At 50.3% G+C, this 26625-nt stretch overlaps 3 protein-coding genes across 6 annotated transcripts; 2 read left to right on the forward strand and 1 right to left on the reverse strand.

Moving 5' to 3' along the window:
* The first annotated feature begins 923 nt into the window (after window positions 1–923).
* LOC147272930 (frizzled-7-A-like) lies at window positions 924–2558 on the forward strand. The gene has a single exon (XM_086202821.1). It carries the CDS (start codon window positions 924–926, stop codon window positions 2556–2558), a length of 1635 nt encoding a protein of 544 aa, XP_086058947.1.
* Window positions 2559–5867: 3309 nt separating this feature from the next.
* LOC147272931 (claudin-22-like) lies at window positions 5868–7293 on the reverse strand. The gene has a single exon (XM_086204761.1). The coding sequence runs from the start codon at window positions 7264–7266 to the stop codon at window positions 6628–6630; it is 639 nt and encodes a 212-aa protein (XP_086060887.1). The 5' UTR covers window positions 7267–7293; the 3' UTR covers window positions 5868–6627.
* A 306-nt stretch (window positions 7294–7599) lies between these two features.
* On the forward strand, window positions 7600–25151 carry LOC147272932 (leucine-rich repeat flightless-interacting protein 2-like). Of its 4 annotated transcripts, XM_086202736.1 has the most exons (18): window positions 7758–8749; window positions 9728–9814; window positions 15981–16028; window positions 18349–18393; window positions 18532–18582; window positions 18697–18774; window positions 18859–18894; window positions 18985–19110; window positions 19219–19389; window positions 19484–19576; window positions 19940–20032; window positions 20260–20352; window positions 20573–20708; window positions 24005–24054; window positions 24135–24225; window positions 24348–24427; window positions 24503–24607; window positions 24690–25151. In XM_086202736.1, the coding sequence occupies exons 1-18, from the start codon at window positions 8660–8662 to the stop codon at window positions 24798–24800; spliced, it is 1584 nt and encodes a 527-aa protein (XP_086058862.1). In that variant the 5' UTR covers window positions 7758–8659; the 3' UTR covers window positions 24801–25151. The 4 variants fall into 4 exon arrangements, with proteins under 4 accessions (XP_086058860.1, XP_086058861.1, XP_086058863.1 ...); XM_086202734.1 differs by lacking the exons at window positions 24005–24054; window positions 24135–24225; window positions 24348–24427; window positions 24503–24607; window positions 24690–25151 and adding an exon at window positions 20923–23998 and having other exon boundaries at window positions 7600–8749; XM_086202735.1 differs by lacking the exons at window positions 19940–20032; window positions 20260–20352; window positions 24005–24054; ... (2 more) ...; window positions 24503–24607; window positions 24690–25151 and adding exons at window positions 10761–10778; window positions 20923–23998 and having other exon boundaries at window positions 7603–8749.
* Window positions 25152–26625: the final 1474 nt, after the last annotated feature.

Here is a 26625-nt window from a genome sequence, read left to right on the forward strand (position 1 = left end):
GTCGGATATCGTTTGATGCGGGAAAATACATTCACGATGCTTCAACAATCATAAATAAATTAAAAAGCTTTTGATAGTTGGCCTCCGAAGACATTTGACTGGTTTGTTTTTCTCTTTAAAAAAAAAAAAAAACTTTGATCACATTAACACCAGACTCTATCTGCTCTTTGAGTATTTAATTTTTTAATCATATTATGTTGATTTTGTTCAGGTAGAGTGACATTAAAACTTGGGAAGAAGGAAAAGAATGTTTGATGTTAAATCCCTTCATTTTCCAGTCAAATTTGGTGCAGACCAGGACCAGCGTGACCACCATCTTTGTCCGCGTCTCCCTCTCTTCCTCTCTGCTCTGACTTGGGGCGGAGCGTCATTGTTTGCAGCTTCCCAGTTTGCATCTGTGTCCCCCATTTTATGTGTGTGAATGGTAATAAGACGTTAACTCCCCAAACGCCTGACCCTCCACACCCCCAGACCGCCATCACATGGTAGCATTTCATCTGCAGAGGTGGCAGGAGACGGCGTGCAGGCAGGTTCTAATAGGAAGTCCAGCCTGATGTCAAACAACTTATTTAAACCATAGGAAGAAAGGGTCCTTTATTCAAACCCCGCCCCTTTCAACTCCTGCAGCAAATCGGCAGCAAGTCAGAGTGCTGGGTTTCAAGGCTGCCCCTCCTGTGACTGGGAAGTAGGCGGCGAACGCCGCAGACGAACCAGGAGAAGAAGATAAGGAGCTTCATGTCACGCGTGAACAGATGCTGGAGCGCCAGTGAGCGTCTGACTGTGACGGTGCAGCCTCAGTTTTTCTCCTCAAGCTGAAACTTTTGGACACTGAAGAACGTCTTCACCCTCTGATGCTACTTTTCCTGCTGACTCATATTCCCGGATAACAGCATCTTCACGAGCTACTTTGTGACTCGCCTGCAATGGGGGGACGCAGGTGCGGGGTCTGGCTGACTTTGGTTTTGCTGGTACTGCCTGGCCGTGCTCAGGCACAGAGGGGTGTGTCCATGCCTGACCACGGCCTCTGCCAGCCCATCTCCATCCCGCTGTGTGCTGACATCGCCTACAATCAGACCATAATGCCCAACCTGCTGGGCCACGTCTACCAGGAGGAGGCAGGGCTGGAGGTGCACCAGTTCTACCCCCTGGTCAAGGTTCAGTGCTCTCTGGACCTGCAGTTTTTCCTCTGCTCTGTCTATGCGCCTGTATGCACGGTTCTAGAGCAGGCCATTCCACCCTGCCGGACACTGTGTGAGCGTGCTCGCCATGGCTGCGAGGCGCTCATGAACAAGTTTGGCTTCCAGTGGCCTGAGAGGTTGCGCTGCGAGAGCTTCCCCACCCATGGCGCCGGAGAGATCTGTGTGGGTCAGAACACATCTGACAGAAATAATCCCACATTGGACGCGGACCTGTATGAGCCTGTGAGTCTGCCACCGTACATTAGCAATGAGCGGCCATTCACCTGCCCGCCACAGCTGCAGGTTCCCGACTACCTCAACTACAACTTCCTGGGCGTCAAAAACTGTGCTGCCCCCTGCGAGGCTTCCCAGCCCAACGGACTCATGTACTTCAGCGAGGGGGAACTGCAGATGGGCCGACGCTGGGTCGGGATCTGGGCGGTGCTGTGCTGCATCAGCACACTCTTCACCGTCCTCACATCCCTGGTGGACATGCAGAGGTTCTGCTACCCAGAGAGACCGATCATCTTTCTGTCCAGCTGCTACTTCATGGTGGCGGCGATATATGCTGTTGGCTACCTGCTAGAGGAGCAGGTGGCATGTGTGGACAAGCTGAAGGAGGGCGGATACAAGCTGGTGGTTCAGGGCACCAAGAAGGGGAGCTGCACTCTCCTCTTCATGATCCTGTACTTCTTCAGCATGGCGAGCGCCATCTGGTGGGTGGTCCTGGCGCTCACCTGGTTCCTGTCAGCTGGGATGAAGTGGGGTCATGAGGCGATTGAGGCCCGCTCGAAGTACTTCCACCTAGTGGCGTGGGCAGTGCCAGCGGTGAAGACCATTACCATCTTGGTGATGGGGCAGGTGGACGGTGACCTGCTCACTGGCGTGTGCTACGTGGGCATCTACAGTGTGGACGCCCTGCGCAGTTTTGTGCTGGTGCCGTCATGCATCTACCTGTGCATCGGCACATCTTTCCTGCTGGCAGGCTATGTGTCACTCTTCCGCATCCGCACCGTCATGAAGGATGGCGGCAGCAGGACGGAGAAGCTGGAGAAGCTGATGCTGCGGATCGGCGTGTTCGGCGTGCTCTACACGGTGCCCACCGCCATCGTCATTGCCTGCCTCTTCTATGAGCAAACCTTCAGGCAGCACTGGGAGACAACATGGCGCCTGAAGACATGCAAGCATTTTTCCGTATCGTGTCCACTGGGGAACTTTGCTCAAATAACGCCTGATTTTTCTGTATTCATGGTCAAATACCTGATGACCTTGATTGTTGGGATCACGTCAGGCATCTGGATCTGGTCGAGGAAGACAGTGAAGTCGTGGCGCCACTTCTACATGAGACTTATCACTAACCAGGATGAAACGACAGTGTAGACTTTGGCTGGGACGAGCGTTGGTGCCGGGACAAGTGGTTGCGCTTGAGGACTGCAAGGATGAGCAGAAAAAAATGAGATGCTATTTTATTTGAGGATTTAAAACTTTATTACTTTTGTGGTGATTGACAGCCTGCTGTTCTGCAGATACTTGACAACTTCTCAGCTGCTTTTAAGGATGCATATGTTGTCATGGTAACAAACTCGGCTGTCTTCATCTTGTGTTGAGCCTAAAGGTGGGTGGACTTCCGCTGAAAGACCACTGAGACAAATGTGCGTTGTGGTCTTCTGGCTCCACCTGGTCGACCAGTGAAGGCCAGTGGTTGGAGTAGTGGGTCTGTCGTTGGCTAGTCGTCAGAATCTTGTTTAGATTGCCAATTGACGCGATTGATCGTCTTTAATCTCAACTGTAGTTCCTCCTCTGTCCACCAGGCAACGCTGCAGCCTTGCTGGTGCTTTGACAGAGCTTTAATCAGCCGGTGACCACCAGTAGTGGTGCCAACGTTCCGCAGCAGAAACCTGAACAGTAAGGAAACATTGTCTCTGTTGACATTGAGGGCGAGACTCTGGTTGTCATGGCAATTTCTGTCTTTCCACTAATGAGTCTGTTTGTTTCCCCATGACGTCATTCGTTTTATGGGGAAGCATCTCACTCCCGAGGCGCCCCCCAGCTGTCTGCTTAGTCCTGTCCCAATGCTTAGTCATTAGAAAAACATCAGAAAGTGACCCGCTGCCACGTCCTGGTAGCCTCTCTGGGCCCTGGGCCTCCTGTTGGTCAGCAGTGCCAGGTTCCCTGTTTGGCGCCGGGATGAGAGCGGCGGTAGAACAATGTGAGCTGCCCGCTTCACTTCCTGTCCAGCTTCTTCCACAGTGGCGCTCCATTGTCCTACACAGGAAAAGAGCAATTAACGAAATGGCGTCCAGCGGTGATATCCTGCTGAGAAACCCTTTCATGTTGCAGCGGTTCCTCCAGGACGGTGAGGACTCCACCTGCTCCACGGCATCACCATGGAGACGGATAGTTTCTAGCAGCCTGTGACTCATGTAGACAACCCAAACCTGTTCGAAAACCTGTAGTCTGGTGGCCCGGCCGCTGCGGTTTAGCCAGGTGTAGTGACTTGATCAGCTGATGATGGTGATGGGGATGATGATGTACCTTTAGGATGTTTACCACAGTTGTTACTCGGGGCAACACTCATAATTTAGTTTCGTCCAATGAGAAACCGTCAGTCTCAGGTTGTAGCTCATCATGAGTTCTTTGCAGGTCAGAGGCTTGCATACAAAGATATAAACGAGTTGGACACCTTGGAGATTTCAGAGGATTTAATACAAATAAGAAAACACATAAAACAGAGGAATAAATCCAGCACAGCGATGAAGGCTCGTGTGGAGGATCGGACGTGAGTTATTAGATTGATCTGAGCTTCAAGAGGACGGCAGAGGTAGCAGGGGAAAAGGTGCGCAGGATGAACGACAGTGACCTACGAACAAAAGAAAAGGACTGAATGGAGTTGAGCAGACGAAGGAGTCAGGTGGAGCTGGCAGTGAGGGAGAGAGAGAGAGAGAGAGAGAGAGAGAGAGAGAGCGAGAGCGATCAAGGCCTGAGTGGATGCAGCGTTGGTTCGCTAACGTCTGGTCTCAGGCTGCTGGCTTCTCTCCGCTGGTCAGGATGGAGATGCGAGGCTCAGGACGAGGGAGGTCAGTCGTTTAGCAACCGTGAGCCGCCATCGGTGAAGAGTTACAAAAATAGGAAAACTCAATAAAGCAGGTGTTACACGGAACGATGCCATCAGGACCTCAGAAGAAAGAGGCACGTTCAACTCCATGTACTAAAAAACTTTGCTAAAGGAAAAGTTGTTGCGAGGAAAGACAAGAAGTTCTGTTGAAAGTTAAAGAACAAAGAAACAAAAATGAAGTAGAATAGAAAAGAAAAGGGGAGAGACGGACCAGCCGCCCGAGGAGCTCGCGCAAAAACAAGAAGCGCTGAAGAGCCTCGAGCCCCCGAGCCCCCGAACCCCAACCCCACGGATGGTGTCATGGCTATTATAATAAACTGGTCCGCCTCGGGGGTGACCTTTGACCTGTGTGGGGTTGTTGGCCAATCAGCACACTTTGCCGTCCTCAACACTTCTGAGATACCAACGTAGTAACGTGGTTGAACAGGCAGCAGTCATGCGTCACGCAGAAGGACCACCTGGAGAATCAGGCGCTCAGAGTCATGACAACGACAGTGAAGAGGCGAGGAGAGCTTGACAAGTGCAGAGAAACATTCTAAGGGTCACATTTATACACGAGTGTGTGTGTGTGTGTGTGTGTGTGTGTGTGTGGACGAAGTTAAGCGAGGAATTCTGTGACCGAGACTTCAGTCATGAGGTGACATCACTTCATGCACAGAGTCCAGGTTTCCTCGATGGACGTTGAGAGGTTCCTCCTCTAGCAGACACAGAACCTTCAATCACATGAACGCTCTAATGACTGGAACAGTTGGAACACTGGAATGTTTACGCACACAGACATCCAGAGAGACAACGGTCTCATCATGATCAGCCAACGCTCCTTCAGTTTAGCGGTCCTGGGTTTTCCCGCCAGACGCATGTTTATGACACCCTTGGGGGTGGAGGTCACAGAGAGGTGAGAACCCCCTTTTGCTCACCGTCCTGACTGAAATTACGAGTTCCTGGGTCCGGCTGAACAGGAGACGGTGGACCAGTGCACGTCTTGATCACGGGGAAGCAGAGGTTCTTGATGTCAAGGTGAATTATCGTTAGAAAGGTCAAGAGGGGATTGTTCTGCTCCTCTTTCAGAACTACGTGTCACGGGGGGCGGGGCTCACTCCAGACACCCTGAGGAATGTGAGGAAGGACAAGGGGGGCTGCTACACTACACGGGTGACCCGGCTGCTGCGGCGTCTCCGTGTGATTGACTGATGGAGCCAGCCGCTGGCTGACAGTGAGATGGGAGCAGAGGAGCGGTGACCATAATGACCATTGTCAAAGACAACAAAGCAGCTTTCAGCCACCACGTGGAGGCGTTGGCGGTGGCGAGTCATTCATGAAGGACCGAACAAGGCCTAATCAGTTGCTATGGAAACATGTTGCTCACATAAGACACTTGACATGTCCGGTCCAGGTTGACAGGTGTCCATGGTCACCAATGGCGATCTCGTTCCATTTCGCTTCATCAGCAGGATGTCAGACATTACATGTCATCATGATTGGTGCGATGATGTCATCAAATTCAAATTTATGAAGCAGGAGCTCCTTCTCAAGTTCCAACAAGCAAACAAACAAACAATCAATCTTCTGGCTGTTTCTTTGTTTATTACATCACTTTATCAATGACATCAGTGGTGTCGCCACTCAGACCAAAACATTCAGGTCACATGATTGCTTACATCCAAACTTGTAAATCAAAGTTCTAGATGGTGATGAATACGTGACAGTGAGAGTGAGACATCAGAGGAGAGAGAGAGAGAGGGAGGGAGACATCAAAGGAGAGAGAGTGAGAAATCAGAGAGAGAGAGAGGGAGACATCAGAGGAGAGAGAGAGAGGGAGACATCAGAAGAGAGAGAGTGAGACATCAGAGAGAGAGTGAGACATCAAAGGAGAGAGAGACATCAGAGGAGAGTGAGAGAGTGAGTGAGACATCAGAGGAGAGAGAGAGAGAGTGAGACACCAGAGGATGAGAGCGAGACATCAGAGAGAGTGAGACATCAGAGGAGAGAGAGACCTCAGAGGAGAGTGAGAGAGAGTGAGACACCAGAGGACGAGAGAGAGACATCAGAGGAGAGAGAGAGTGACACATCAGAGAGAGTGAGACATCAAAGGAGAGAGAGACATTAAAGGAGAGTGAGACACCAGAGGATGAGAGAGACATCAGACGAGGAGAGAGAGAGTGAGACACCAGAGGAGGAGAGAGAGAGACACCAAATGAGGAGAGAGAGAGAGAGAGACACCAGAGGAGGAGAGAGATTGAGACACCAGAGGAGGAGGAGGAGAGAGAGACACCAGAGGAGGAGAGAGAGAGTGAGACACCAGAGGAGTCCAACACTCAGTTCAAATACGGACTTTCACACGTACTCCGTTCTGGTCCTGACAGCACCCGGGTCGGGAATGACGTCACAGTCGGGCGTACGCTCACACAGACAGGAAGTGAGCAGCAGAGTTCCGGCCGCCAGGTGCAGCACACCTGCCGTCCAGCCGCAGAACAGCGCATCACCGAACTCCCAGCGCGGCAGCACCTCCGGTACAGACGGGTCGAAGAAGCGCTGCACCGCCTGGTGGGCGACAGAGGACACCGGGACCAGCGCCAGGACCCCGGCCGCCACGCTCATCACCCCGCCGGACACCTTCATCGCTCTCTTGCAGCGCAGCTCCCGCGGTCGGCTGCAGCCGGTGACCGCGCGCATCCCGGGGACCGCCAGCAGCAGCGTCAGCATCCCGGCGGCCAGCGCGGCGCACATGAGGATCCGCGCCAGCTGCAGGTCCCGCGGCAGCCCCAACAGACCGTCGTAGCGGCGGCACAGCAGCGCGCCGTGCTCCTGGACCACGCAGCTCTCCCACAGGCCGAGCTCGAAGCGCTCGGTGGGCAGCAGGTCGCTGGACGCGCTCAGCCACCCCGGCAGCAAGGCGGCGGCCAGTGCCAGCAGCCAGGCGGCCGCCGCCAGAGAGACGCCCAGCAGCTCCACGACCCCGCGGCTGCGCTCCATGATGAGTCCGGGACTCTGCTGCGCCCCGGGCCGCGCCCCGCATTCTGCCTCTCCTTTCCGTGGGGGTGGGGGGGTGGGGGGGGTGGGGGAGTGGGTTCTGACCGGAGTGCGTGTGTGTGTGTGTGAGGGTGCTGGGGGGGCCTCCATCACTCTTGGGGGGGGGGGGGGGGGGTGGTCCCTCCATCACTCGTGTGTGTGTGTGTGTGTGTGTGTGTGTGTGTGTGTGTGTGTGTGTGTGTGTGCTGGAGGGCCCTCCATCACACTTCTCCGGGGGTGAGGAGATCGAACAAACTAAGTCGCAACTTTGTCAAGTGACGACAAGCTGGAGGAAACCTACCATGTCTGCTGTCTTTCAAAATAAAAGCCACAGAGATACTTTCACATTCTGAGTTCATAAATTCTCCAAGTTGTTGTCGTCATTGAAAAGAAATTATGTAACTAATGCCAAAATAAACATGGATGCAGAGGGATGGTGACGTCACGTAATCGTTTCCGGCATCACTGTCGGTTTTTGTCAATGAAGTGAACTTCCTCTGAGCTCTGTGAGAGTGGACGTTCATTCACGTTCATTCCTCTTCATCGTTGAAACATTTGTCAAGTCATTGATTATTTCGAATCTTCACAACATTCCGTCACGTCATCATGAAAACTTGAGCGTTTGCTATTTTCCTACTTCCGGTATGGAGACCTCTTCCGGTTTGTGTCACCGTGCGTGCATCTTGCGCAGCGCACTTCCTGCGCAACAATCAGAGCTTGCTGACGTCACACTGCGCACCCCGTCGGGATGCCTCTCCAGTCCGGTACCAGCTCACCTGTACGGAGCTGTTTACCCGACAACGTCACCCGCGTTCACTTGACGATCCCGGAAGTCGCCACATCCGGTTCTCGTCCGCAGCACTTTCGGCGGTGCGGCGGATGTTGACAAAGGCGGATTATCGGTTCCGAGCCGTTTGGCGCCGCACTGCTGCGCCTGGTGGCGGGCGGAGGCGGACTCCTCCCCCGGAGACACCTGAGCGCTCCTCGTCCCGGACGCTGGAGTGACGGTCGGTGTCGAGCTAACAGCAGCTAGCGTCGGCGGCTCGGCCCGCAGCGGTTCGGATCCCGGACCGCCGAACTGTGTCCGGAATTTTAAACTAATACCGGATCGATAACCGGTTATTGCGCCGACCTCGTACCCTGTTCGGCCCGTTAAAACCCACCGGAGCGATGTGGACTTGAGTGTTCGGAACCGATTGTTTGACTCCAGATCGCGTTGAGAAACCCCCGATTTTTGCTTTGAATCGGGTTTATTTGATGTTTGTGCAGCTCGAGGACGGCACGTCTGTATGTGTTGGGCACGAGGATTCTCTCGTGGACCGTTCGGCTCCCGGTAACGATCACCAGGGCCCGGACCATGGGGACTCAGGGACCCGGCAGGAGGAGGATGCCAAACCGAGAGAAGCTGACCGCCGAGGACGATGCCCTCAACCAGATCGCTCGCGAGGTGAGCTGCTTATTGATGACCGTTTGATCGGGTATTGACGCGGGTCTCAGTGACTTCGGCAGGTCAAGTGCGATCCGGTCCAGAGTCCGAACCCACGCCAGGGTTCGGAGCTGAACTATGACTGATTCATAATCAGGGAGGAGTGAAAATAATCTACCAATAATAACAGATCAATAATTCCTGATCAGTGAAAAATCTTGAATCAAGATTTGTTAGTTTTACACGTTTTAATTTAATCCGGTGAGAATATCGGTTCAACCTGGAAAACCAGGTGTGTATCTGTGGCGTGTGACAGGTGAAATCGACCAGAAGACCACGAGTGTGTGTGTGCGTGTGTGTGTTTGTCCTGGCCTGCAGGTGGAACTGGTTGTCAAACTGGTTCATTCAGTTTCTCATTCTGGATGTTTCATCCTGAAATGCTTAGTTGTTTGTGTCCTCAATGGAGCAGCTGTGACCTAGTGAGAGAGAGACAGAGAGTGTGTGTGTGTGTGTGTGTGTGTGTGTGTGTGTGTGTGTGTGTGTGTGTGTGACCTCCATCCTTTAAGCTGCCGCTGCCGCACAAACATTAATCTGCATCTCAACTGTCACAACACAACAGACTCGGATCATGATCTTTGCCATCATGGTTACGAACTCCTCAGTCTGGTTCCTGCAGCAGTGAGGGTGTGTTGTTGTCATGGTGATGGAGGGAGTGTCTCAGGTATGAGGGCAGGTGGATCCACATTCCTGCAGACGGACAGGGACACGCCCCCTACTGGACACACTTACTCATCAGTCTGGATGTGTTGGAATGTTTCATTTTTAATTCCTATTAAATCACTTGTTATGGTTTATTTTGTTATTTTATTTATGTTTAATATGATGACATCACTGAAGCGGAGGGTTTGATTGATTACTGATGAGCTGATAAGTCGAAACCTTCCCATGCAGCAGAAAGACATTTGTGACGTGATTAGTGACGAAAGCGCTGTCTTGCAGGCGGAGGCCCGTCTGGCGGCGAAGAGAGCGGCGAGGGCTGAGGCCCGCGAGATCCGCATGAAGGAACTTGAGCGCCAGCAAAAAGAGGTGAGATGCTCTGATTGGTCCACAGTTGGGTGTCACCAGGCAACATACACAAGTCTTCCTCAGACACGCTGAGAGGCTGAATTATGGGTAGCCACATAGCTCTGGAGTGGCGAGAGGCTCCTCAGGGATGCGATGAGCTCCGCTGCTCCACACTTGTACACCGTGACAAGGTTTTCACCGCCGCCCCTCCTCAACACGCCCGCCTTGTCACAGTGCTCGCAGTGACTTGTAACATCAAACGTGACAATGGTTCAAATGTGAGGCCTCTGAGGAAGCGCAGCAGTGAGGTGAAGCGCGTTAGCTTGTTTTCAGAGATGCTGATAAGCTGAAGAGATAATGAAGTCACTGATCAATCAGGTGACTGTAGGGGTCAAAGGTGAGGTGGCGGAGGAGGTGACGTGAGCTTGAGTCATCAGTAAAGCTGGTTGGTGACTGATGTCCAGAGGTTTGGGAGCGCCATCTCTGCTGTGAGTTTTTACTTTTTTGGTTGTATTTAGTTATTTTAGTCTCATCAGATGTTTCCATGGTGACAATATCAGCGACATCACAATTAACAGGTTCAGGTTTGGATCCTGATAGTTTGACCAGCAGGGACCTAATGACATCATGTGGTAGTGGTTAACCTGTCTCTCTGCCATGCTTGTAGGAATCAAACACTGGCTCGGTAAAATTTCATCAGGATTCGTGAGATTTTGACGAGCAGTTGTTGCTGAGGTTGTTAACAGATGGACGTCAGCTGATGTCACCAACGTGGCCTCCGATGGGGTCGAAATGACGAGACCTGTGCTGTGTTGACGGCAGATGTAGCATTGACAAGTCAATGGCTGCCAGGAAACAGTTTCTACATCATCAGAGTCAGAAGACACATGGTTGTAATGAGTCTGATCATGTGATCTTTGACTTATCTTGCTAACATTCTTGTTTCTCCTCCCGCTTGCTGCCGTAGCTCTTTCACATCCATAAGGTAACTCCTCACTCACAGCCTGCCAAGCTACCATGGCAACAAAAGTAGTCACATGTCTGTCAATGTGAAGTTAAATATCTAGAAGCATAAAAGGGGATGTTAGAATTACAGATCCACCAGACTATGTTGTTCTGTACATGTCTGTAGGTCTGGTAGGTCTGTAGGTCTGTGTAGGTCTGTAGGTCTGTACATGTCTGTAGGTCTGGTAGGTCTGTACATGTCTGTAGGTCTGGTAGGTCTGTACATGTCTGTAGGTCTGGTAGGTCTGTGTAGGTCTGTAGGTCTGTGTAGGTCTGTAGGTCTGTGTAGGTCTGTAGGTCTGTACATGTCTATAGGTCTGGTAGGTCTGTACATGTCTGTAGGTCTGGTAGGTCTGTAGGTCTGTACATGTCTGTAGGTCTGGTAGGTCTGTGTAGGTCTGTAGGTCTGTACATGTCTGTAGGTCTGTACATGTCTGTAGGCCTGTACATGTCTGGTCGGTCTGTACATGTCTGTAGGTCTGGTAGGTCTGTACGTTTGTACATGTCTGGTAGGTCTGTACGTGTCTGTGTAGGTCTGGTAGGTCTGTACATGTCTGGTTGATCTGTACATGTCTGTAGGTCTGTCCATGTCTTTAGGCCCGTACATGTCTGTAGGTCTGTCCATGTCTGTAGGTCTGTACATGTCTGTAGGTCTGGTAGGTCTGTACGTGTCTGTGTAGGTCTGTACATGTCTGTAGGTCTGTACATGTCTGGTAGATCTGTACGTGTCTGTAGGTCTGTACGTGTCTGTGTAGGTCTGGTAGGTCTGTACATGTCTGTCCATGTCTGAAGGCCCGTACATGTCTGTAGGTCTGTCCGTGTCTGTAGGTCTGGTAGGTCTGTACATGTCTGTAGGTCTGGTAGGTCAGTACGTCTGTAGGTCTGGTAGGTCTGTACATGTCTGGTAGGTCAGTACGTCTGTAGGTCTGGTAGGTCTGTACATGTCTGGTAGGTCTGTACACGTCTGTAGGTCTGGTAGGTCTGTACATGTCTGTAGGTATGGTAGGTCAGTACGTCTGTAGGTCTGTACATGTCTGTACATGTCTGTAGGTCTGTCCATGTCTGAGGGTCTGGTAGGTCTGTACATGTCTGTAGGTCTGGTAGGTCTGTACATGTCTGTAGGTCTGTACATGTCTGTAGGTCTGTACATGTCTGTAGGCCTGTACATGTCTGGTCGGTCTGTACATGTCTGTAGGTCTGGTAGGTCTGTACGTTTGTACATGTCTGGTAGGTCTGTACGTGTCTGTGTAGGTCTGGTAGGTCTGTACATGTCTGTCCATGTCTGTAGGTCTGTACATGTCTGGTAGATCTGTACGTGTCCGTAGGTCTGTACGTGTCTGTGTAGGTCTGGTCGGTCTGTACATGTCTGTCCATGTCTGTAGGCCCGTACATGTCTTTAGGTCTGTCCATGTCTGTACGTGTCTGTGTAGGTCTGTACATGTCTGTAGGTCTGGTAGGTCTGTACATGTCTGGTAGGTCTGTGCGTCTGTAGGTCTGGGTAGGTCTGTACATGTCTGGTTTATCTGTACATGTCTGTAGGTCTGTACATGTCTGGTAGGTCTGTACATGTCTGGTTGATCTGTACATGTCTGTAGGTCTGTGTAGGTCTGTAGGTCTGTACATGTCTGTAGGTCTGGTAGGTCTGTACATGTCTGTAGGTCTGGTAGGTCTGTACATGTCTGTAGGTCTGTGTAGGTCTGTAGGTCTGTGTAGGTCTGTAGGTCTGTACATGTCTATAGGTCTGGTAGGTCTGTACATGTCTGTAGGTCTGGTAGGTCTGTAGGTCTGTACATGTCTGTAGGTCTGTGTAGGTCTGTAGGTCTGTACATGTCTGTAGGTCTGTACATGTCTGTAGGCCTGTACATGTCTGGTCGGTCTGTACATGTCTGTAGGTCTGGTAGGTCTGTACGTTTGTACATGTCTGGTAGGTCTGTACGTGTCTGTGTAGGTCTGGTCGGTCTGTACATGTCTGGTTGATCTGTACATGTCTGTAGGTCTGTCCATGTCTTTAGGCCCATACATGTCTGTAGGTCTGTCCATGTCTGTAGGTCTGTACATGTCTGTAGGTCTGGTAGGTCTGTAGGTCTGGTAGGTCTGTACGTGTCTGTGTAGGTCTGTACATGTCTGTAGGTCTGTACATGTCTGGTAGATCTGTACGTGTCTGTAGGTCTGTACGTGTCTGTGTAGGTCTGGTAGGTCTGTACATGTCTGTCCATGTCTGAAGGCCCATACATGTCTGTAGGTCTGTCCATGTCTGTAGGTCTGGTAGGTCTGTACATGTCTGTAGGTCTGGTAGGTCAGTACGTCTGTAGGTCTGGTAGGTCTGTACATGTCTGGTAGGTCAGTACGTCTGTAGGTCTGGTAGGTCTGTACATGTCTGGTAGGTCTGTACACGTCTGTAGGTCTGGTAGGTCTGTACATGTCTGTAGGTATGGTAGGTCAGTACGTCTGTAGGTCTGTACATGTCTGTACATGTCTGTAGGTCTGTCCATGTCTGAGGGTCTGGTAGGTCTGTACATGTCTGTAGGTCTGGTAGGTCTGTACATGTCTGGTAGGTCTGTACGTGTCTGTGTAGGTCTGGTAGGTCTGTACATGTCTGTCCATGTCTGTAGGTCTGTACATGTCTGGTAGATCTGTACGTGTCCGTAGGTCTGTACGTTTCTGTGTAGGTCTGGTCGGTCTGTACATGTCTGTCCATGTCTGTAGGCCCGTACATGTCTGTAGGTCTGTCCATGTCTGTACGTGTCTGTGTAGGTCTGTACATGTCTGTCCATGTCTGTAGGTCTGTACATGTCTGGTAGATCTGTACGTGTCCGTAGGTCTGTACGTTTCTGTGTAGGTCTGGTCGGTCTGTACATGTCTGTCCATGTCTGTAGGCCCGTACATGTCTGTAGGTCTGTCCATGTCTGTACGTGTCTGTGTAGGTCTGTACATGTCTGTAGGTCTGGTAGGTCTGTACATGTCTGGTAGGTCTGTGCGTCTGTAGGTCTGGGTAGGTCTGTACATGTCTGGTTTATCTGTACATGTCTGTAGGTCTGTACATGTCTGGTAGGTCTGTACATGTCTGGTTGATCTGTACATGTCTGTAGGTCTGTACATGTCTGGTAGGTCTGTACGTGTCTGTGTAGGTCTGTACATGTCTGTAGGTCTGTACATGTCTGGTAGGTCTGTACGTGTCTGTGTAGGTCTGTACATGTCTGTAGGTCTGTCCATGTCTGGTTGATCTGTACATGTCTGTAGGTCTGTCCATGTCTGGTTGATCTGTACATGTCTGTAGGTCTGTACATGTCTGGTAGGTCTGTACGTGTCTGTGTAGGTCTGTCCATGTCTGTAGGTCTGTACATGTCTGGTAGTTCTGTACGTGTCTGTGTAGGTCTGTACATGTCTGTGTAGGTCTGTACATGTCTGTAGGTCTGTACATGTCTGGTTGATCTGTACATGTCTGTAGGTCTGTACATGTCTGGTAGGTCTGTACGTGTCTGTATAGGTCTGTACATGTCTGTAGGTCTGTACGTGTCTGGTAGGTCTGCACGTGTCTGTGTAGGTCTGTACATGTCTGGTAGGTCTGTACGTGTCTGTGTAGGTCTGTACTTGTCTGTGTAGGTCTGTATATGTTTGTGTAGGTCTGTACATGTCTGGTAGGTCTGTACATGTCTGGTAGGTCTGTACATGTCTGTATAGGTCTGTCCATGTCTGGTAGGTCTATGTGGGTCTGGTAGGTCTGTCCATGTCTGTGTAGATCCGTACATGTCTGGTAGGTCTACGTGGGTCTGGCAGGTCTGTCCATGTCTGTGTAGGTCTGTACATGTCTGGTAGGTCTATGTGGGTCTGTCCATGTCTGGTAGGTCTATGTGGGTCTGGTTGGTCTGTCCATGTCTGTGTAGGTCTGTCCATGTCTGTGTAGGTCTGTACATGTCTGTGTAGGTCTGTACATGTCTGTGTAGGTCTATGTGGGTCTGGCAGGTCTGTCCATGTCTGTGTAGGTCTGTACATGTCTGGTAGGTGTATGTGGGTCTGGTAGGTCTGTCCATGTCTGTGTAGGTCTGTACACGTCTGGTAGGTCTATGTGGGTCTGGCAGGTCTTTCCATGTCTGTGTAGGTTTGTACATGTCTGGTAGGTCTATGTGGGTCTGTCCATGTCTGGTAGGTCTATGTGGGTCTGGTTGGTCTGTCCATGTCTGTGTAGGTCTGTACATGTCTGTGTAGGTCTGTACATGTCTGGTAGGTCTATGTGGGTCTGGCAGGTCTGTCCATGTCTGTGTAGGTCTGTACATGTCTGGTAGGTGTATGTGGGTCTGGTAGGTCTGTCCATGTCTGTGTAGGTTTGTACACGTCTGGTAGGTCTATGTGGGTCTGGCAGGTCTGTCCATGTCTGGTAGGTCTATGTGGGTCTGTCCATGTCTGGTAGGTCTATGTGGGTCTGGTTGGTCTTTCCATGTCTGGTAGGTCTATGTAGGTCTGTACATGTCTGGTAGGTCTATATGGGTCTGGTTGGTCTTTCCATGTCTGTGTAGGTCTGTCCATGTCTGTGTAGGTCTGTACATGTCTGGTAGGTCTATGTGGGTCTGGTTGGTCTGTCCACGTCTGTGTAGGTCTGTACATGTCTGTGTAGGTCTGTACATGTCTGGTAGGTCTATATGGGTCTGGTTGGTCTTTCCATGTCTGTGTAGGTCTGTCCATGTCTGTGTAGGTCTGTACATGTCTGGTAGGTCTATGTGGGTCTGGCAGGTCTGTCCATGTCTGTGTAGGTCTGTACATGTCTGGTAGGTGTATGTGGGTCTGGTAGGTCTGTCCATGTCTGTGTAGGTCTGTACACGTCTGGTAGGTCTATGTGGGTCTGGCAGGTCTGTCCATGTCTGGTAGGTCTATGTGGGTCTGTCCATGTCTGGTAGGTCTATGTGGGTCTGGTTGGTCTTTCCATGTCTGGTAGGTCTATGTGGGTCTGTACATGTCTGGTAGGTCTATATGGGTCTGGTTGGTCTTTCCATGTCTGTGTAGGTCTGTCCATGTCTGTGTAGGTCTGTACATGTCTGGTAGGTCTATGTGGGTCTTTTTGGTCTGTCCATGTCTGTGTAGGTCTGTAAATCATAGCTGGGCTTCCATGTATTGTGGCTACTTTGCAAAGCCCCACCTCCTACCGTAGCAGGATGGTAATGTAAAGTGTGGTCGTGTTCCTCTGCAGAAATATTCGGGTCGGGACACTAAGTGGGGACACATTGAACAGTGGATGGTACGGCTCGCCGTTCGCCGCTCGCCAAAGGAAAACCTTTTATCTCCCAGAGACCTCCAAAAATCACTGACTCCAGATGTTTGTGTCATTTATTTGTGACAGACACTTGCCAGTGTGACGTGAAATCCAGGTTTTTACCAGCCAGGTGAAGAGACATCAGTGAGGTCAAATAATGCGAGAGTTGTGGCCAAACTGTACTTTGGTCACCATTTCAATGCCATAAAATATTTATAACTAAAAATATAACATAACATGGGCTGCACTGTGGTGCAGCGGTCAGCACTGTGGCCTCACAGCAAAAAAGGTTCTGGGTTCGAGTCCCGGCTCGGGCGCGGGATCTTTCTGGGTGAGTCTCCATGTTCTCCCTGTTCCTGCTGGGTTCTCTCTGGTACTCCAGCTTCCTCCCACAGTCCAAAGACATCAATTTGGGGACGAGGCTGATTGATTCTCTAAATTGACCGTAGGTATGAATGTGAGTGTGAATGGTTGTTCGTCTCTGTGTGTTGGCCCTGCGATGGATTGGCGACCTGTCCAGGGTGAACCCCGCCTCTCGCCCGTTGACGCTGAGATAGGCTCCACCCCCCCCCCCCCCCCCACGACCCTTACTAGTAAGGAATAAGCGGAAGACGGCGATGGACGATAACATAACATAGAGCATTATTTTGTTACCCCCCCAGAGAGAAGAAAATATTTTGTGCCCCCCCACTGTCCGCTGGGACTATAAATCGTATCATTTGTCTATAAAATTGTCATGAGTACACCTCTGCATAACATTGTATTTTAACATTAAAGACAACAAAAAGAAAAAAACAGAGATCGACTGACAACAAAGCATAACTTTATTAACATTGTTTTTTAGTGGTAACAGAAAAGATTTAAAGTGCATCAATTTGCCTCAAATCCCAAAAAATATTTAAACTATAAATATGTTTTGAGCAACTTACAGCAAAGAATAACTTCATAAACACTGTTTGTTAAAGTCTGTGCTGGGGGAAGCCCAGCGCTACATTCGCTTCCTCGTGTTTGCTCGTCTGAGCCTTCGGGAGACTGTGGTTTGTCTCACGACCTCCGTCTGTCTCACCTGTCTTTCCGTCCCTGGTACACGTCTCCATGGTGTCTCTGGAGGGTTTGTTCACTGCGCTTCGTATCTCCCGCTCTGTGCTGTGTGCGCCATGCTGGTCCACCATCGAGATAAAACTGCCTGTGCTCACTCTGACAATGAGAGCACCACTGCCACCTACTGTAGCGGATGTGCAGTTACACGTTACTATCGTTAGGCAAAAAGAAGCATGTTCTCCAGGGTCACACGCGTCCCCCCCGGCATCAGCGCGCCCCACTCTTTGAGAAGGACTGGCATAGACTGACATGAGCTGTTCAGAATTCCCTTGCTCCATCAGCACTCACTGATGACTTTGATGCATTTATTCAAGCCTGTTCCGAGTTTTCGGATCGGCACCAGTTATTCATCAAAAAGACTCGCTTTGAGCACGTCAGTTCTTTCCCTTTGTTTAAAAAGTAAGTTCATGTTTTAACTGATGTCATTTCAGTTGTCAGGTAAATAACACCTGGTTTATAGAAGGTTGTGTAGGATCACATAACAAATAGAACACTGGAACAACGTAGTGCAGCGTGACACGCGGGAGCCTAGCATCATGTAGCATAGCGCTGTGAAGCCTTGCATCATTTAACTACTGTATGGCGCTACCTAGCGTAGCATCACATCTTGTCAACAAATGCCTCAGCAGCCCGTCGATCTAGAAAACTACTCTCCTAAAGTGAAGTTTCTGCTGATGTTCACGTCATACAGCAGGAGGTCAAAGGTACCAGGACTTCCTGTCTGACATTGAATGAAGCCCTCGTTGACATTGGGAGTTCGAAGGTTTTCATGTGGCAGCGAAGATGCTTGTTGTCTGTTCTGCACGCGCTCAGTCAGCTCCTCCATAACAGCACCATTCTGTAGTTTATCAGTCTTGCTTTTTTCTGGGAAAACACTTGATATGGTTTTGTTTTCTACGAATTTAAATTTGATTTAGTTTTAATTTTAATGTTTTTATTGTAACCCTCTTTCAAGTTGTCCTTTTATACTTTATTTTTATTTTCAATGTTTCATCTTAAGTCTCATTTTTATTGTATGAATTAATTTTATTTACCTTTGATTTTCTTTCACATGATGACGTCACCCTTGGCTGGCAGTGATTTCCCCTGCATGCCGTCCACCACTCGTCTTCTTCTGCGGCCTTCCTGTTGGTCATGTGACTCATTTGTCTTTCAACTTTCAGCTCTTTAATCTGTCTTCTCTTTCTTCTGCGTGGCCTTTCAGGAGGACAGCGAGCGATACGCTCGTCACTCGCGGAGACACGCCTCGGTCTGTATTGCTCCACCTTCTTCCTCTGTCTCAGCTGCAGTTACTGCAGGCGGCACCAGATAGACCCGCTTGTCAGGGCAAGTTTCTATGGAGACGGGGTCAGCCAAGGTTGATGTGTCTTGATGTTTGTCATTTCAGATGTCAGATGATGAAGAGAGGATGTCCGTGGGCAGCCGAGGCAGTCTGAGGGTGAGCCTGATCCTTTGATTGTTGATCAGTCATCACTAACACACTGCTACTGCACCTGAGCAGCAGAGGGGCGGAGTCACCACACACGCGTAACTTCCTTTCTGTCACCCCCAGCCTTCAGACTATGGTGGGTTCCTGGGCTCTGGCTCTCGAGCCTCCTCCAGGGCAAGTTCAGCCCGTGCAAGCCCAGTGGTGAGTGGGGGGGGTGGGTGGGGGGGGGGTCGGTGTCCATGGTAATGTGGCGATCAATGAACTAACCAGCGTTTGTGTGTGCAGGTGGAGGAGAGACCTGAAAGAGACTTCCTTGATAAAGTGAGTCGACATTCTTCTGACTTAGTTCATCTATGTTTTGTTATGTCTTCATACCTGCTGATGATGCAGATGTGGCTCCTCCCCTCACAGGGCTCTCGGACAGCTTCCACACTGTCTGCCGCCACGCTCGCTTCGTTGGGTGGAGCATCATCCCGCAGAGGAAGCTGTGACACATCGTTCTCTGTGGAGACAGAGGCGTCGATCAGAGAGATGAAGGTACGAATGCTGTAACGGTCATTGTTAGCATCACCTGTGGTTCATCAATGATATCGATTATCGATCATGTCAGCTGTGTTTCATTGTTGATCAAATTAATGTTGTCAGGACTCCCTGGCGGAGGCGGAGGAAAAGTACCGTAAAGCGATGGTCTCCAATGCTCAGCTGCATAACGAGAAGTCAACTCTGATGTACCAGGTGGAAACTCTGAGGGAGGAGCTAAGCGACTTGGAGGAGCTGCTGTGGGAGACGCGGCGCCACTGTGACGACCAGACAAAGGTTAGAGGCAACTCAGGGGTCCTGCTGTGAGGTGGATATTTGAGGGAAGTCACAGAGCTGAAGAGTGTCTGCGCACGTGTTTGTGTGTTGGCAGGCATATGAGCGCGAGCGTGAGCGCCACTCTGTCCTTCAGTTCCAGTTCAAAGAAATGAGTGAGACTCTGAGAAAGACTGAAGAGCTGCTGACGGTGAGTTAAACACAGCTAGCGTGTGACACAACGGCCAGTTCGCTACACACGCTAATGGCGAGCTTGATACACATGCTAACACATAGCATGCTAAAATTTGAAAACCCCATATGTGCTAACCCCTAAAATGTCAGACGTGTCACAGGCAAAGATGCCTTTTTCAGGGTGAACAAGAAGTGTTTTTCAGGTGTTGGACACTTCTTGTGTGTCAATGACCTCAGTGTCTCTCAATCATGTGACCTGTTAACGCTCAGTGTTAACACAGGGTTAGCACTCATTCACTAATAGTTGAACTGACTCTTTAACACCTCCTACCTTCCATCCTTCCTTCCTTCCTTGCCTCCTTCCTCCCTCCCCCTTCAGGAGGTGACAACATTGCGTTCGCAGACTGGCATTTACTCTCGGGAGCTGTTGGACCTGCAGGAGGCGCTGCAGTGGAAGGAGAAGAAGATCGGGGTACGCGGCCACTGCACTGCAAGCGCCTTTGCAGACGTCTGAAAATAACAAACTACTCGATACCATCAGATTATTGTTTACGTTTAACTAGAAATTAAATGCTGTAGTTAAGTCATCACTTCATTTCACCACTAATATTTCTGCTGTTTAACTCTCTAAGTAACTCCACCAACCTCCTTTGCTTCCTTCCTTCCCTCCTTCCTCACCTCCTGGGCTGCAATTGCCAGGCATTAGAACGCCAGAGAGAAATCTCTGAGATCGTTCGGATCGAGCGAGACCGACTGAGAGATGAGGTGGTTCGACTGCAAGGTTTACTGAAGGTAACGAGATGATGACATCACTGCGATGATATCGCTCTGTGATGAAATCACTCAGAAGTCTTCGACGTCATCGCACTGTGACGTTCTCGCTCTGTGACGTCATCATTCTGTGACTGTCATCACCTCTCTGTGACGTTCTTGCTCTGTGACATCACGATGCAGCTACAAGTCTCACGCGGTGATTGACTGTTCAATGACGTACTGATCTTCTCCCGATCAGAATCATGGAGTGTTTGTCTCTCTCGATGTCACCACCAATGGGGAGGCGGGACAGGACGAGGCTGAGGATGATGTCAGCGCCGAGTCTGGCCCCCAATTGGCCTGTGCCCCTCACAGTGACAGGCAGAGCGTCCTGGGTAAGTGCCAACTACACAGGCGAATGGATCTATAATTGTTTTTGATTCCAATCATACTCTTCCTGACATCATCGTCATCAGTGGCGTGCTGCCTGAGATTTAATTATTGTCCGATCAAGATGGTGATTGAACCGGTGGCACCGGGTTAATTCCCAACATCTTCTCACCTGAATCCTGCTATTTGTGCGCCCACATTTCCTTCATGGTCTTTCAGGAGAAGTTGGCGAGCAGCAGACAGCGAACAGCAAGATGTTCCACTGCTGTCAAACATTCGAAAGCTCCCCGTCGCTCAACATTGTTCCCACCAACCCGCACACCTCCACACATGCAAATGACAGGACCGCCATGCCGACCTCCAGAAAACCTCCCAGACACCAAGATCCAACCAAGAAAAAACATCCACAAGGAAATCTGCTGCAAAATGAAGGAATGTCAAAGATGCTGAAACATTCCAGTTGTCAAGCCGATGGTCCTGAAGGTCGACCTGAAGCAGTGTCACCAGCAGTCTTCACGGCAGAAACGCTTCTGCTCATGCATCACATTCAGGGTCGGGCAGAAAGTGAGAAAACTCCCGCTGAAAAACTTCTCAAGTCGAGACTGGTGCGACCTCGAGTGGCCAGAGACATCATCCTGCACAACAGGGCCGCCTTGGCAGGTCTCAGATGGAGATGTGAGACACCACCCCCTGACAAAGACAGAAGAAGAAACTGCTCAGAGCACCTCGCTTCTTTTTCCGATCCTTACGAAAATCAGCCAGAAGAGATGATGCAAGAACCCAGAGTTGTGAATACAGACTCAACTTGTCGCCAACGACAGCAGGATCATGTGCTGTGTGAGCAGGTGACCTCCCCCTGTCAGGGCACCTTGGGTCAGACAGGCACATCTGAAGTTCAGAACTCCAAGTTGGGTCGTCCAGATTTTCTTGGGTCTCTTCACCAGTTGAGCTCGCAGTTGGATTTTCAGAAACTTGTGCAGCATGACGCCGTCCAGCACAAACGTCACCATCCTGGAATTGTGGTCAAAACAGGCAGTGGTTCTGTCCTGGAGGCAGTGGACGAACCAAGGAAGGGACACGGTGTCTCTGTGGACTCGAGTCAACGCTGTGATGACCTGAGCATCCTTGAGTCCTTGCCAGAAGAGTTTAAAGGGATGCCTGGAGCTCCTGTGACCACAGGAGTAGCAACCAGCTGCCCTGGTGATGTCAGCCTCCTCAAGAGTGACTTTGCTGAGCCCATCAAATTGTCACAAGTCGCCTTTAAACCCCAGAAGGTTGGTAGGGTTGTTCCCGGTGGTCCAGACAGAAGCGGAGAAGATCCCGATGAGTTGCAGCGATCATCTACCAGCTGTCAAAGGTCAAAGTTCAGAAGTGTTTTGGAGGAAGTAGCCGATGAGATCAAGGCAATGGTGGTCCCCGAGCTGCTGGTGAGGAACTTAAGAGCATCGAGAACCATTGAGGACATGGCGGGATGGGAGCCCTCAGGGGTGGGTCTGGACAGCTGCGAGGAGGCGGAGCCGACTGTTGAAGACAGATGAATATGACTCACCTGAAACATCTGACAGGGAGTGATGAACGTAGATGGAACAAAACTGAGTGCAAGATCTCCTAGTTTCAATTGTGGAGGGTGGCTCAGACTCGACCGTGCGTTTACCATCAAAGCTAACATAAATCGGCTGCTGCTCGCCATTCATTGCTTTGTTTCTATTTAGTAGTTTTAGGATGTTGTACAACTCGCCACACAGTCCACCAAGATCCTGCGCGTACGGGTCTGAATGGGTGGCAGCCCAGTAACGTCTCAGTTGATGACTGAGTGAGCCTGAGTGCAATGCTGAACTCAGTTGCTGAAAGGTACGAAGGTAAACGCTGTCAGGTGGAGACACCTGGACTGGGAGAAGAAACAACAATGCTGGTTGATGGTTACGAGTGAAAGATGTGAATGAAAGAATAAATGAAGGTAAACGATTGCGTGAACATGTTGCATTGATTGAATGTTTCTGTTAGTTGGTGATGTCGCAACTTCTCCATCCATCCCTCCCTCCCTCCATCATCCATCCCTCCCTCCCTTCATCATCCATCCCTCCATCATCCATCCATCCATCCATCCCTCCATGTTCCCCCTCTCCTCCTGTTGAGGGTGGTGGGGGTGGAGCCTATCCCAGCAGCCTTCCCCCTGGACAGGTCACCAGTCCATGGCAGGGCCAACACATAGAGACAGACAACCATTGGCTCTCCCAGCCACGCCTACGGTCAATTTAGAGTCTGGATTAACCTGGTCCCTCTTGATGTCTTTGGACTGTGGAGGAAGCTGGAGTACCAGAGAGAACCCAGCAGGAACAGGGAGAACATGGAGACTCACCCAGAAAGACCCCGGGCTGCAGCCGGGGCTCCACCCACAACCTTCTTGGTGGGGGCCACAGGGAGGACCACTGCTCCACCGGGCCGCCCTCACTTCTCTTAAATTTAATTAAAATCTTGTTTAGGGAGCATTGACATGTTTTTAATTGACTACATATTGGGGGGGATCATCAACTCTTTCCAGCAATTGATGAGATCTGTTGGCATTCAGTGTCATCGATGTCCTGCAGTCCAAGGTGCTGTGCAGAATTCTACACGTCCAAAATCAAGGGAAGACATTGTCCAGGAACCAGAAGAGGCAACTATCAGATGTTGTGACTCTCAAGGTGGCGTGCAGTGCTGCACCAGGTCAAGCTAGCAGGAGGAGGCACTGGTAGTCCAAGGACCAGGGTTTTATAAATGGAAAGAGGGGCTTCAGCCATCCTTCCAAAATGATTATTTCCTCCAGAATCATAACAAAATATTCTGAGATCTTGAAAGGTGAGTGAAAACTTTCAGAAGCGCTGGTGTTGTCTTTAATCCTTTTTGTCCACTAGAGGGCAGAAAGCTGTGCTGCTTGCATCAGCGGCTAATTAACTCCAGCGATTAGACTGAGTCGTCTTCAGTGGTCTGACCTCCAACTTTCAAAATACTCCCAAAAAAGGGATTGATCACAAGATTCTCCAGGTTGCATATTTGAAACCGAGCTCAGGCCGGATGTGACGAGCGTGTTCATGTCACTTATGTGATGTCACCCTAATTAATGTCAACAGCACCATGATGTGTCAGGGTTGTTGCCATGACGACAAGGTAACAGCTTTTAGATGAATGGTTATCTGAGTTTGGAATTCTAATCAGATGCACACCAGGCGTCACAATGGTCGATGAAACACTTCCTGTTTGGTCAAACCCCAGGGGGTAGCAGGTGGCCATCTTTGATGATGATGATGGGTTGTGCTTGCAGAGTTGCGTCTGAAGAAGCTGTTTGAGGAGCGGGAGAGTTTGCAGGATCAGGTGAGTTTGAACACAACCACAAGGTGGATTCTGACTGCCTGATCACGATTGGTCAGAAAATGAGTCTCTGATCGGTTCAGGTGAGGCTGCTCAAGTCTCAGTTGGGTTATGGAGGTCAGGAGGGCGGCGGCCTAGAGAACGGGATGGACCCTCACCTGCTGGACATGCAAAGTGAGTCCTCGCCACTGTTTTCTTCACTTTTGTCTCTCCTCCAGTCACGAAAGATGGCGTCTAAAAGCGCCGTTCCTTCCAGCTGATTGGATGAGTGCTCTGACGCGTTTGACATTTTTTAGGAGATGCCAACCGACAAATCAGTGAGCTGAAGTTCAAACTGGTGAAGTCAGAACAGGAAGTTGCGGCTATGGAGCAGAATGTAGGTCACATGGTGATCACCGGCTTTGTAGCATCCGTGTTTGGCTTGTCACCAATGACTCCTCTCATCCCTCAGATCATCCGGCTGGAGGGTCAGGTGACGCGGTACAAGTCGGCATCAGAGAATGCAGAGAAGATTGAGGATGAGCTGAAGGTGGAGAAGAGGAAGTTGCAGAGAGAGGTAAAACATGTCCCGGAACGTTCTCGAACGCGAACATTTGTGCGCACAATCAAGTGATCGTCCATTCGCCTTCGTCCTGCAGCTGCGTTCGTCTCTGGACCGCATCGAGGAGCTGGAGGTCAGCAACAGCCACCTGGCGAAACGTCTGGAGAAGATGAAGGCCAGTCGCTCCGCCCTGCTGGCGCAGCAGTGACTCCGGATACCGGGATGGGTGGAGCTAATGCAACACTTCATACTAACTAACTCCACCCACCTGCTGCAGTGAACAGACTCCACCCTGATGACATATATTGCACATATTGATAAATATTGATCGATCAGTTCCTGAAATCTCACCGTTTCTAAACAGCTGACTCCTCCAGCACAAGACTGTAGTTAGACTGCAGAGTCGCCACCTGCAAACGGCGAGGAGGCGGACAGGCATTTGTTTACGAGGTATGACTTACGAATTTCATGTGCGATTGATTCAGATCTTTGATATCGGCTATTGATCAGTGTGACGGGATTGAAGGTCGCCGAGGTGATGTCATTAAAGTCATGCAACATCTCAGTCTGTCTGAACGACTTCCTGTTAGCTTCCTGTCTACTCGCCACTGAGGAGTGAAGCCACGCCCACAACTGACTTGGACATCAGCTTGTCATTAAATGCGCTGCATGTCGAGCTCGATTTCCAACAGTCAGTAAAAAAATTCCCATCGGCATTCATTGTGTAAGTAATCAAACTTCAGGACCTCGATCACGTATCAAAACTGTTCACAACAATAAATCTGATAGAAGCCAAAAGAGCAAAAACGACGCTCAGCAGCTCACAACTTTACTCCAACAATGGCACCTGGACATCAAGATGATCATTGACATGATCGGTTATTGATTTCTACGCTGGGATTTGGGAACTCCCGGGTGTCACCCTTGTTCCACGTGTGCTCCCAGACAAACCCTGACTTGTCATGACATCACAAGGAGATGTCTGGCAGCCCTGACATGACCGACCTGGCGCCCTTGGTGCCGGCGGTTGACCTGGACCATGGTGGATCTGGTCCGCATGGAAGCGTGACTGTTCTCCATCAGCAGGTTCTGACAGTAGAACGGGAACCAGAGAACACCACGACACTACGACTGAGGAAAACCAGAAGCCATGGCAACACGTCTCCTGACAATAAAACAAAACTTTCTCTCAGGTACTGGAGTGGAACAGAGCGGCGTGCCTGCGTGGTCACTGAACGGTCAGGTACGCTGCCATTGGGGTGCAAAGTTAGGTCAAAGGTCATCAATCAAATGAAATAAACATTTGCTACTCTTTCTCCTAAAAACACCTTTGCTCCAAATCTAAAAAGTCATTTTAGCTTTGGAGCAAAGGTGTTCATGCTAACATGTCATGCTAATGCTAAGCTGTCACAGGCACTGACCAGACATGCTAACTTGTTTCATGAAGTAGCTGCTAATGTGCTGAGTTTGAGAGTAAAACTGAGCATGTGAGCGTTTACCTCCTCTTTTACTGCGCTAATTCGTGTAATGGTCGTGGAAAGTTCCTGCGATTGTTACTGGCATCCGTCATCCTGCGGGGGCGCTAACAGGAGGCGAAGGCTTGAGTTTATTTTTAGTTCTGGAATGTTTTCATGTCATTGTGGTGTCTTCGTCTGGTTATGACACACTGTCCTTCAGCTCTGCAACTCACCTGCTTCGTCATCAGGATGTAGACGCAACCGGACCAATGAGGCCTGGCTGGCCAAAGGTCACCTGCGGCATCTGGCAGGGCTGGTAGCAGGTCACCATGGTGACCAGCCGCCAATTCCGACCCACCCAGGAGAGGAATCGTTCATTGATTAAAGCAGCTTTTTTATTTTTCCTCCACTCATCCATTTTCTACTGCTTATCTGTTTGGGTGGCGAGGGGTGGAGCCTATCGCAGCTGACATTGGGCGGGAGGCGGGGTTCACCCTGGACGGGTCACCAGTCTGGCGGTGAACATACTCTTACTTTTTTCAAATATGTGTTTTTAGGATATTTTTATTGGTTAAG

This window comes from Aulostomus chinensis, chromosome 1 (assembly GCF_037954235.1).
Source record: "Aulostomus chinensis isolate RoL2024-O1b breed Wild chromosome 1, RoL_Achi_v1.0, whole genome shotgun sequence".
NCBI lineage: Eukaryota > Metazoa > Chordata > Actinopteri > Syngnathiformes > Aulostomidae > Aulostomus > Aulostomus chinensis.